A 13,162-nucleotide genomic window follows, 5' to 3' on the forward strand; every position below is an offset into this window, starting at 1 on the left:
TTGAACGGCGTTTGTTTGCTTGTGAACAACTGCTTGCAAGGAAAAAGCGGAAGGGATTTCTGCATTGTATTGTGACTGGAGACAAAAAAATGGGTTCATTACAATAACCCCAAGCGCAGAAAATCATAAGAACTTCCCGGTCATGCTTTCACATCGACAGCCAAACCGAATATTCGGGGCTCTAAGGTCATGCTCTGTATTTGGTGGGGGACCAACTCGTAGTGTATTATGAGCTACTAAAACCGACTGAAACAATCGATTGGTATCGAAAGCAATCGATGCGTTTGAGCCGAGCACTGAAAGACAAACGGCCGCAATATAATGATAGACACAATAAAGTGATTTTACAGCATGACAATGCTCGACCTCATGTCGCAAAGCCCGTCAAAATATACTTGGTAACATTGAAATGGGAAGTCCTACCCCACCCGCCGCATTTCCTGGACATTGCTCCCTCTAACTATCACTTGTTTCGATCAATGACACACGGCCTGGCTGACCAACACTTCCGTTCTTATAAAAAAGTGAAAAATTGGATCGATTCGTGGATTATCTCAAAAGATGACCAGTTTTTTCGACGCGGAATTCGTATACTGCTAGATAGATGGGAGAAAGTAGTGGCCAGCGATACAATACTTTGAATCGTAAATTTATAACTAGTTTTTTACATAGAGCCTCGAATTTCGAAAAAAAAACGGCGGAAGTAAAGTTGTACACCTAATATAAAAACATATTTTGCTTTTAGAAAGTTCAAATAACGACAATCAAAGTGGCCATGATAAAATTTTCACAAAGTATTCAAGTGAGTACCCGGATATCCAATTATTGACGTAATTAAAGTATAGTTATAAAATAAGTATAAATATAATTACCTAAGTGCGGCGCTAAATACACCAGCGACAAAGAGACCAGGAAGACCTGGAAAATCTCCCAACACGTTCATAACCAACAAAGGTAATAGCTGATCCTTTGCACGTGCCAACTGTGTACAGATAAATAAAATCAGAATTGATTTTGAAGGATCCCGAACTTTTCTTATGGAAATATAGGTTTCATTCAAATTGATTTAAACTCTGGCAAAAGAAAACTGAAGGCATGCCAATTAAAAGTTGTTATTGCCAAGTCAATACAGTTTATATGCTTGAAAAGACATTATGATAGCAAGACTGGTTTCTCAAACAAAATATGTAATTATTTCTTCCGTTACATACACTATATGTGCACACGCAACGATACCAGACGGAATGCCTCTTTTTGCACGTGCGCGGTGGACGCAGTTTTAATGACAACGCGGTATTTTTCATAAACAAAAAGGTGTGTTACTGGTCGCCTGTAAAAAAATTTTTGATAGATTATTAATTTGTTTAAAAAAATGTTTACATACGACATTTTTGCCTATATATACAGGGAGAAATGCGAGCATCGCATTTTTTAATAGAAAAATAGACGGACTCAAGATAAACGTAAAACTCCATCATAACTTTTTATATCTAATATATAATAATAAAGATAAAAGACATAAAAATCTATAGATAACATAATGACTAGATATGTAAAATGCAATGCAAAAGCTGTCAGAAAAAAATATTAAAACACAGTAATAAAATTATGTGCGTTGTTCTTTTCATACAGATTTGCTTTATTTCATACAGATTATGCAGTTGTAAATGCCTTGCGTCTACATTAAAATTTCTGTAGTTTATATTTGCATCTTGAAAGATGGACCGAACTGCGGACATACAAATTGCATTTTATTTGATAAAGGATTTCGGTTCTTATTTTTTACGTTTGTTACGATTGAAAAAATTGTTTCTGCCTCAGGATTTGAGTGTGGAAAAGAAAGGACTATTTCAATTGTTACGTCCGGAAAATTAACGTTTTCATTACCCTGACCTTTGAAGAAATAAATAAGTTAAGAGAAATTGTATCTGGCATTTATCAGGGATTTAAGAAGTACGGACTTTAGCATTGCGCGGTGAGAATACCTAAGGTCGAGTACTGTTATTAAATACGGGGGAAGGTTCAAGTTTCGCCCGAGATAAACATTGAAATATTAACGCAGCTTTTCTGACTGTTTACGGAATTTTTAACGATTATCGAGAAGCGCTAGATGTAATCTAGATTCTTAAGAGAGGCCGTGTTGAGATTTAAACAACGAAAACTAGATTATTTTAAAAACGCTATCCAGGAAACATCTGGAAGCAATTTTCTTTCATTTGAAGTAAAACACAACTCTCAAGCCGAGGCGATAGTAATACCTGTTGAATTTTAAATTATCGAATTTGATTTTCATCGATTGGAGCCTAGGAGGTTAATCTCCTCTTAATTTCTTATTTTATATCGAATTAAATTATTATTTTTGCGGTTATTCACAAATTTTACAGATTTTTCGGGATTGTCCCGATTGCGCACATAAAACGACCGAACACAGTAGTATTTTCTAATCGAACACAGTCCCGATTGGACACAGACCCAATTGAACACGATCCCGATTGCGTACCGCTCCTGGACACAATCCGTATCAGACATGGACCCTATTGGACACAACAACAATCGGACATACAGCATTTGATTCAGACTCAGAATTAATTGCATAAAAAACATCGTATCGACATATATATTTTTTTAAATTGCTTAGAAAAAAATGAACTTTAAGAATCTGAATTAATATTAGCAAGATTTTAACGAAAAACTTGTGCAAAATGATAACAAACTTTTACTTTTTTCAATTAAAAAACACATGTTTGGTTTTCATGCGTACAAAAGGTTCGCACTTAACAAATCAAACTTTCGCGTAGGGATTCTCAAAGTAGAGTCTTTGCCCTTTAATTTAAAAAAAAGTACATGTAATTTGGATAATTTTTCGCAAAGTTGCATCACTTTGAAAATTGCCTAAAAATCGGTCAAAAATTTTGTTTCGTTTTCTTTTGCACCAGTGTATTATTCAATTTTTCTTAGAATATATGATCTATATAGTTAAAACCATCTAATTAATCATTTAAACGCTTCAAAGTATTAATGCTAAATAGATCGCAATTTCCATCAAATTATTAAGGTTATGGAAAAAGATAAATTTAACAATGAAATTAATAAGTAAATAAATTAATGCTATTTATTTTTAATGTTTTGCAAAATTTAATTGCTTTTATAAAAAATAATATAATGGCGTCAGTTTATAACATATAAGTATATGTAGACAATAACAAGTACTCATATCGATGAGTCAAATTGGCATAGCAGATAGAGTATAAGGTTTGTAATCCTAAGGTCCCGCGTTCAAAACCTACCAGAGGCAAGTAAGAATAAAATAAAATAATATAATTTAAATTTAATTAATTAATAAAAATTTGTCCTAAATTTAGTATGTACTGTTGATAAAAATAATTTTTAAAAAATGAAATTTTTATTTTAAATTTGTATTTTGTCAATCATTTATCGAGGCTTCATAAAGCCTCTATTAATGATCCACACAACGTCTAATAGACCTCTTTGACGACCTCTAATGGAGGTCTAATGGACGTCCACAATGCGGAACTGTGAATTTCTAATGGCTCTATATTAGACGTCTAATGGACGTCCACTGGAAGTTTAAACTTCCATGGCAGACGTCCGTTAGACGTCTACTAGAGGTTCTATTTCTATGTGGGGAATGACTCACAGAAATTGAGTGAAGCCCGATTGCGCATATAAATGATCGGACACAGTCCTGATTAGACACGGACTCGATTGGACACAGTCCCGATTGCATACCGTCCCGATCGGACACAGACTCTATTGAACACAACAGCGATCGGACACATAATGTTTGAATTGGACACCGAATCAATTGCACACAGACCCGATCGCACATCGACCCGATTGCACACGGATCCAATTGCGCACCGACCCGTTTGCACACGGACCTGATTGCGCACCGACCCGATTGCACATGACCCATTTGCACACGGACCCGATTGCACACCGACCCGATTGCACATGGACCCAATTGCGCACCGAACCGTTTGCACACGGACCCGATTGCGCACCGACCCGTCTGCACACGGACCCGATTGGGGTTGCTGATTATGAATCCGACATCTAAATTTCAAAATTCAAAATGACGGATCCAATATGGCGGACCAAATATATTTTAACTTAGTTTATTTGAATAAAATTTATAACACGGGTTTTTGGGATTGTTGATTACAAATCTGACATCAGAATTTTAAATTCAATATAGAAGATCCAACATGGTGGACAGCAATTTTTTAATTTTGTTTATTTGAATATTTTTAATTTAGTGGTGTACGGGGTAATAACTACAAACCTTACATCAGTGTTTAACTTATTAATTTATGTTATTATAAAAGAGGGTGTTAAAAGGAGTCAATTTTTGCCCATCACATGCAAGCTATACGAACTTTATTTTTTTATTCTATGGGTCACATGTGTTGTAAAAATAATAGTTATAAATATTTATTATAGTTGGAACATTTTAGAATTCACTCAGATTTAGAACAAAGTGATTTGTATTGAAATGAACATCCTATAGTGTGCTGCGTGAAGAGCGACGACACCGCAGTATGTCACATCTGCATATTACTTTACGACTCAAAACTACTCAAAACCTCTTTACGTATATATGAGTATCTAGGTGTCATTTAGGTGTTATCTAAGAATTGTCTCGGAAATTTCTAGAAACTAATATATTAATATTGATAAACTTAAAAAATATATTTAGCGTGTTATATTAGATCTGCCATTTTGAGTTTTAAATATTTTTAATCAAATTCGTAATCAGAAACCCAAAAAACCGCTATACACCAAATTTTAACAAGATTAATAAACTTGGAAATTTTATGATTTTCCATGTTGGATCCGCCATTTCGAATTTTCAAATTCTGATGTCATTTGTAATCAGTAACTCCGAAAACCTCTGTATTATGCTTTTTATCCAAATAAACTAAATAATAAATTTTTCAGTCCGCCATATTGGATATGTTATTTTGAATTTTGAAATTCTGATGTCAAATTCGTAATCAACGACTCCAAATACTTATACGGTATTTATATTTCATGAAAGTGTCTGTAAAAATTCGTGACACAAAGGGTTAAGATGCGAACAAATCTTTATACTCAGACCGGTATTCATAATCAAATCTTATATTTAAAATCATCTTGAGTACTATTTTAAGATATCATCATCCAATCACAAAGCTGTATTAGCATCTTAAGAAATTACTTGAGACGATTTTAAAATAAAATTCAACTATTGATGGAATTCATAGACAATCTTATTCAAGATTCATCTTAAGTACGATCTTGAGAATACTGTTATTTCATTGGTTAAGTAAGTCTTAAGTCTGCTCATGGCTAGACTTGAGACGATTCTTAGGGTGCAGTCACATGGGACCAGCGAACAGCGTACCGGCATATGGCGTAAAGGAATGAAACTAATCACAAGGTTTACGCCCGTTTTGTTAGGGAGCGTCCTAGATGCGCACAGTAATAAACGAACACAGCAGGCTGAGTGAAACGGACACAGTAACAAACGGACACAGTGCGAAACGGACACAGTAACAAATGGACACAGTAATAAACGGACACAGTAACAAACGGACACAGTAACAAACGGACACAGACCAAATGCGCATGAACTTACCACATAGGTTGCAACTTCTTAGGGTACCTCTACCGACGGGGTAGGTACGAGAGGGGGGGGCCTTACACCCCCCGCGCGCGCGCGCGTGTGTGTGTGTGTGTGTGTGTGTGTGCAAAGTATTCTCTGCACCACATGGGTTTGCGACTGTGTCCGTTTCGCACTGTGTCCGTTTGTTACTGTGTCCGTTTATTACTGTGTCCGTTTATTATTGTGTCCGTTTGTTACTGTGTCCGTTTGTTACTGTGTCCGTTTATTACTGTGTCCGTATGATCTATGCGCACTTCGTCTGTGCGCATTTAATCTGTGTCCGTTTGTTACTGTATCCGTTTATTACTGTGTCCGTTTATTACTGTGTCCGTTTATTACTGTGTCCGTTTATTACTGTGTCCGTTTGTTACTGTGTCCGTTTATTACTGTGTCCGTTTGGTCTGTGCGCATTTGGCCTGTGCGCATTTGATCTGTGTCCGTTTGTTACTGTGTCCGTTTAGTTTGTGTCCGTTTGTTACTGTGTCCGTTTCACTCAGCCTGCTGTGTCCGTTTATTACTGTGCATATCTGGGACTCACTCTTTTGTTAGCACAAACATTGGTCTAATTCCTTTACGCCTTACACCGGTATGCTGTACGCTGGCTCCCATGTGACTGCACTTTTAAACTTAATGACGTTTTCGACTAGGGCTGGGTTAACCCGTCTTAGGCTTTTATCTTCTAGAACTGGCCAACCACAGTTATTCTATTTTTCAGAAGAATGGCTGTGATTGTCCTTATGACGTCATTAATTGTTCTCGAAGCGATCGACCCAAGATGGTCGAAAATGCTATAAGATCGATCTATGAATTCCGTCCTATTAGTATCGGCCATAGACTGCCCGTCTCGTAGATGCACGCACGCTGACACAAGAGTGAATAGCTGGAGTCAGACATTCTCTAGTAAAAGATTGCAAACTATGGTTGTTTGCAAGAATATGACGGTGTCCATGACATGACTTATGTTTGTGTAAGTATTAAAATATATATAGGAAAACCCCGGGAAAGTTGGTATGTCCAAGCAAGAAAAAAACATCGCTATTTTTTTAACTATACTAGAATATTAAAGGCGCGCGCTGCGCGCGCGCTATTTGACTTGTCACTTTAAAAATAATAATTGCAATTTGATTTTCTCTATCTTTGGTTTACATTAATCAAACGTCTTCTGCAATTTTGAATAAAAAAATGTAAAGTTTAATTATACATACATACATACATACATATCTACATACCCATCTACATACATACATACCTACTTGCATACTTATTACTGCTATCTAGCTACCTAGCTACCTAGCTACATATTTATCTAGTTACGCTCGCTCGTTTGCTCCCTCCCTCCCTCCCTTTTTCACTCACTCACTCATTCACTCACTCACTCACTCCCTCACTCCCTCACTCACTCACTCACTCACTCACTCCTCACTCACTCACTCCTCGCTCGCTCACTCCTCGCTCACTCCTCGCTCACTCCTCGCTCACTCACTCCTCGCTCACTCCTCGCTCACTCTTCGCTCACTCCTCACTCACTCACTCCTCCTCACTCCTCACGCGCTACTTAACTTTTTATTTTTTACCTTTTAAAAATAAATTACAACAACAAATGTATAGATAATATTTATATAAATTTGACAGCTGTCAAAATTCAATCGCAATAATTACTCTCGCAACACGAAGTAAGCGCAACGAGAGAACCAATCGGCACGTGTGTGAAGTTAGCATCTCAAAGTTTAGCATCTCATAAAAATACTGCAGAATTACTTGCATCCAGCATAGTTCTACAGTTCTTGATAGGTTTCAACAATAGTTCCATTGAATTACCTATTTTAATTAAATTTTTATAAATGAGATGTTAACTTCCAAAATTACATAATAGCATCCCACCGTATTTCGAATATACGACCACAGAGAAGACTAAATCTATAAAAGTTGTATCGTTTAGAGACGTCCTATTAATAGTTCTGATGATTAAATTAATGGAAAAAAAATTTTTTGTTACAAAACATACGTATATATGCGTGTACGTCTGCGCACGTGGATTTGGTGTAACTGGCACCTCAGATAGACAAAATTAAATCATTTAAAAATTTTAAAAGTATTTTTCAACAACTATCTTGATGGAAAACTTATATTTATAGGTCTAGACATAAGATGCTGGTCGAATATCGACAGTTCTATTTATTTTAACGCAGTTCCCATATAGATACGGACGCGTACAACAATTTTCTAAAGAGTTTCGGTGATATAAATAATTAAAACATTTTTTTAACAATTATTTTGCCCGGAAAACTTGAATTTTGAGGGCTAGACGTGAAATGCTAATCGAATATCGACAGTTCTATTTATTTTAACGCAGTTCTCATATAGTTCCGGACGCGTACAATAATTTTCTAAAAAGTTCCGGTGATATAATTAATTAAAACATTTTTTAAACAATTATTTTGCCCGGAAGACTTGAATTTTAAGGGCTAGACGTGAGATGCTGTCTCTCCCGGTCTCTCGCCGTCTCTCGCCGTCTCTCGCCGTCTTTACCCGTCTCTCCCGGTCTCTCCCCGTCTCTCCCGGTCTCATCCGAAAAATTTGAATTTTGAGGGCTAGACGTGAGATGCTGTTTAAATATCGACAGTTCTATTTATTTTAACGCAGTTCTCATATAGTTCCGGACACGTACAATAATTTTTTAAAAAGTTCCGGTGATATAATTAATTAAAACATTTTTTAAATAATTATTTTGCCCGGAAAACTTGAATTTTGAGGGCTAGACGTGAGATGCTGTTCAAATATCGACAGTTCTATTTATTTTAACGCTGTTTTCATGTAGTTCCGGACGCGTACAATAATTTTCTAAAAAGTTCCGGTGATATAAATAATTAAAACATTTTTTAAACAATTATTTTGCCCAAAAAACTTGAATTTTGAGGGCTAGACGTGAGATGCTAATCGAATATCGATAGTTCTATTTATTTTAACGCAGTTCTCATATAGTTCCGGACGCGTACAATAATTTTCTAAAAAGTTCCGGTGATATAATTAATTAAAACATTTTTTAAACAATTATTTTGCCCGGGAAACTTGAATTTTGAGGGCTAGACGTGAGATGCTAATCGAATATCGACAGTTCTATTTATTTTAACGCAGTTCTCATATAGTTCCGGATGCGTACAATAAGTTTCTAAAGAGTTCCGGTGATATAATTAATTAAAACATTTTTTAAATAATTATTTTGCCCGGAAAACTTGAATTTTGAGGGCTAGACGTGAGATGCTAATCGAATATCGATAGTTCTATTTATTTTAACGCAGTTCTCATATAGTTCCGGACGCGTACAATAATTTTCTAAAAAGTTCCGGTGATATAATTAATTAAAACATTTTTTAAACAATTATTTTGCCCGGAAAACTTGAATTTTGAGGGCTAGACGTGAGATGCTGTTCAAATATCGACAGTTCTATTTATTTTAACGCTGTTTTCATGTAGTTCCGGACGCGTACAATAATTTTCTAAAAAGTTCCGGTGATATAAATAATTAAAACATTTTTTAAACAATTATTTTGCCCAAAAAACTTGAATTTCGAGAGCTAGACGTGAAATGCTAATCGAATATCGACAGTTCTATTTATTTTAACGCAGTTCTCATATAGTTCCGGACGCGTACAATAATTTTTTAAAAAGTTACGGTAATATAATTAATTAAAACATCTTTTAAACAATTATTTTGCCCGGGAAACTTGAATTTTGAGGGCTAGACGTGAGATGCTAATCGAATATCGATAGTTCTATTTATTTTAACGCAGTTCTCATATAGTTCCGGACGCGTACAATAATTTTCTAAAAAGTTCCGGTGATATAATTAATTAAAACATTTTTTAAACAATTATTTTGCCCGGGAAACTTGAATTTTGAGGGCTAGACGTGAGATGCTAATCGAATATCGACAGTTCTATTTATTTTAACGCAGTTCTCATATAGTTCCGGATGCGTACAATAAGTTTCTAAAGAGTTCCGGTGATATAATTAATTAAAACATTTTTTAAATAATTATTTTGCCCGGAAAACTTGAATTTTGAGGGCTAGACGTGAGATGCTAATCGAATATCGATAGTTCTATTTATTTTAACGCAGTTCTCATATAGTTCCGGACGCGTACAATAATTTTCTAAAAAGTTCCGGTGATATAATTAATTAAAACATTTTTTAAACAATTATTTTGCCCGGAAAACTTGAATTTTGAGGGCTAGACGTGAGATGCTGTTCAAATATCGACAGTTCTATTTATTTTAACGCTGTTTTCATGTAGTTCCGGACGCGTACAATAATTTTCTAAAAAGTTCCGGTGATATAAATAATTAAAACATTTTTTAAACAATTATTTTGCCCAAAAAACTTGAATTTCGAGAGCTAGACGTGAAATGCTAATCGAATATCGACAGTTCTATTTATTTTAACGCAGTTCTCATATAGTTCCGGACGCGTACAATAATTTTTTAAAAAGTTACGGTAATATAATTAATTAAAACATCTTTTAAACAATTATTTTGCCCGGGAAACTTGAATTTTGAGGGCTAGACGTGAGATGCTAATCGAATATCGACAGTTCTATTTATTTTAACGCAGTTCTCATATAGTTCCGGATGCGTACAATAAGTTTCTAAAGAGTTCCGGTGATATAATTAATTAAAACATTTTTTAAACAATTATTTTGCCCGGAAAACTTGAATTTTGAGGGCTAGATGTGAAATGCTTATGAAATATCGACAGTTCTTGACAACAATACTTCGAGAGATGCGAGTATCGATGTCATGCCCTTTTTTAGAAAGGATATATTTACACTGTACACTTATTCACCTCTTCAACGAGTAGAAACCTTTTGCTTTCATAATATTTTAAGAATCCAGTGTTATATTGAATTTATTTTGTTGTAGTCGAGAAATAGCGACGTCTCTTCTTGCCCGGACTTCCCTACATGGCATATACATAGTGGCATTCTGCTATTTCATTGGTTCCGCCATATTTTTCCAAAGTCAACCATTAACCAATCCTAATGTCGATTTTTATATCTCTTACTAAAGGATAGTTGGAGTGCAAGGTCTGCAGATGAACGACAAGAAGCGAAGGAAGGTCTTCGCATAAGCGCCATTTTAGAACTATAAGGTGTATGTGTAGTGTTTATTGTATGAGAAGAGTGAATAGTAGTAAAAGTAGAATGTGGGGAAGATGGAATTGATAAATCGTATTAGCCCCGGCCATGTTGGAGCCAAATGTGTAACAATAGATGCGAAAACCTTTCCCGTCCCTTCCAGTCGTTCATCTACAGACCTTGGCTGGAGTGTAGCTCTCTCTTCCTAACTCGAACTATATAGACTGTGATTAGACAAAGAGAGTCACGCTCCAACTATTGTTTTCTCATTTTTGTGTTAGCGTGTATGCGCCTACGAGACGCGCAGTCTAGAAATATAAGTCTATGGCCGGAATTCATAGTCGATTTTTATTTTAAAACCATCTTAAGGCCATTGCACATTTTCGTACATTTTCGTACTCGTAACCATAAGATTTTGACCAATCATATTGCTCAAATTGCGTAACCAACTGAATTAGTCAATTGTATTGCTCAGTTTTATATGGTAACGGTTACAGAAATGTACGTGCAATGATCTTTAAGTAATGTCTTAAGATGCCAATACGGTTCTATCCAATCGGTCCATGACATCTTAAAAAAGTACTTAAGATGATCTTAAATATAAGCCTATGGCCAGTTTTCATAGTCGAATATTATACTTAAGATCAAAAGTACAATCTTAAGATGCCATGAACCAATCACAGAGCTGTATTAGCTTGAGACATTATTTGAAACGGTCCTTAAATAAGATTCAACTATGAATACCAGCCTACCCAATGAGAAATGGTAAATTTTCAATTGTCAATTGTTGGAGTCAACGTCGAGTTGATGTCGAATCGATCAAATTTCATCGATTACGATTTTACCAGTTGCTGAACATCGAAATTTCAAATATTTCGAAATTATTTCAATTTCGTGATAAATGTGTAAATAATATTTATTGGTAACAGCAGCAATACAATATAATCCTTTTTTCAAGATTTTTTACACATTTTTGTTCAACATTGATTCGACATACGACATAATCTAATAAAAAACTACATACAAATTCAAAAAAAGCATTTTTTTTCTAGTAGATCTAAATACCCCAATAAGAAGTGATAATAAAATTGACATTGAATCGATTTTAATTTGATGTCGTTTTCACATCATCATTTGCTTTTTTTAGACTCGTAATAATTTTTTTTTACAAAATGCCTTTTTTTGAACTTATAGTTTCTGTTTTTTTGATGAAATTGAAATAATAAAGTCAAATAATATTTTTAAACGCTATTTTGACGGACGGAATAGTGGATATCAAAACTATGGGCGCGTTCAGCAGGTGGAGCGGATCAGTAAGCGCTCAGTGATTCTCTAATATGATTGTTTCTTGCTTTTAGCTCTTTGTTAGGTTTAGAAGCAGAAACCAATCATAGTAAAGAATCACTGAGCGCTCACTGATCCGCCTCGTCTGACAGTACTGAACGCGCATAATATTATATACATTTATGAGAGTTATAGATGTTCGCTAAGAAAAAACATTTTTATATAAGAAATATATTTAAGAATATATTAAGAATTGAAAAAATATATTTAATTTATCTAATACCTCTAATAGTGCTCCTATTTTTTATTTTTATGTTTTATTTTTGTGAAAAAATAAATTTTTAAAAATCAAAAAATTTTTTCAATTAGAATGATCTTTACTTCCACATTTATATAATATATGGCTGAATTATTGTCAGTATATAAATTGATCTTTCATGTATTTTTAGATTCTTATAAATAAAAATTGTTTGTATTAAAATTTTATTTATAACATCCTTACGGATAATTTTGTGCCATCATAAGTATAAATTATTGTAAATTATGCAAAATTGTAACATACAAAAAACGAAGATTGTATATCTTATGAACCATAGTTTTATATATGTTGTATGTTTATTACAAAAGTTTTTATTTGTACGTACGACGGTACAAAATTATGTGTAAAAATTTAAAGTGTAAGTGGAATAAATGTTATCATGTAAAAACAATATTGAAACTACATATATATGTCAGATTAACATTATTCAAAACCGAATTGATCGAAATTAAAAACATTAAAATAGTGATCGGTCTATATTGATGACAGTACAGACAAATTAACAAAACTTCGTCAAAATGGTGATCGATCAAATCGATGCAATTTTGAAAACACCTCTTGGGAGAGAGAAATTAAAAAATCCTTGAATTGATACGGATTTTAATGTAAATTCGACATTATCATTTCAAGGTCGATTTAAAGTTGAATCATTATTTCTTTTCTTACTGCGTATAATGCACACGCACATATGAACACACGTGCACGCACATACATGACACGCGCACGCGTATGTATGTATTATTTGAAACACATGACA

The 13,162-nt window shown here is 34.4% G+C and overlaps 1 protein-coding gene across 6 annotated transcripts in view; it reads right to left on the reverse strand.

Moving 5' to 3' along the window:
* The window catches only part of LOC105833171 (sodium-coupled monocarboxylate transporter 1), a 187,662-nt gene that overhangs the window by 50,539 nt on the left and 123,961 nt on the right, over positions 1 to 13,162 (reverse strand). For 5 of the 6 annotated variants that reach the window (XM_036293373.1, XM_036293368.1, XM_036293369.1 and 2 more), the window contains one exon: positions 873 to 982. The exons of the other annotated variant lie outside the window; for it this stretch is intronic. In XM_036293373.1, coding sequence (XP_036149266.1) covers positions 873 to 982 — 110 coding nt within the window. The remainder of the gene's footprint in view (positions 1 to 872; positions 983 to 13,162) is intronic. 6 annotated transcript variants of the gene reach the window in all.

This window comes from Monomorium pharaonis, chromosome 10 (assembly GCF_013373865.1).
Source record: "Monomorium pharaonis isolate MP-MQ-018 chromosome 10, ASM1337386v2, whole genome shotgun sequence".
Lineage (NCBI taxonomy): Eukaryota > Metazoa > Arthropoda > Insecta > Hymenoptera > Formicidae > Monomorium > Monomorium pharaonis.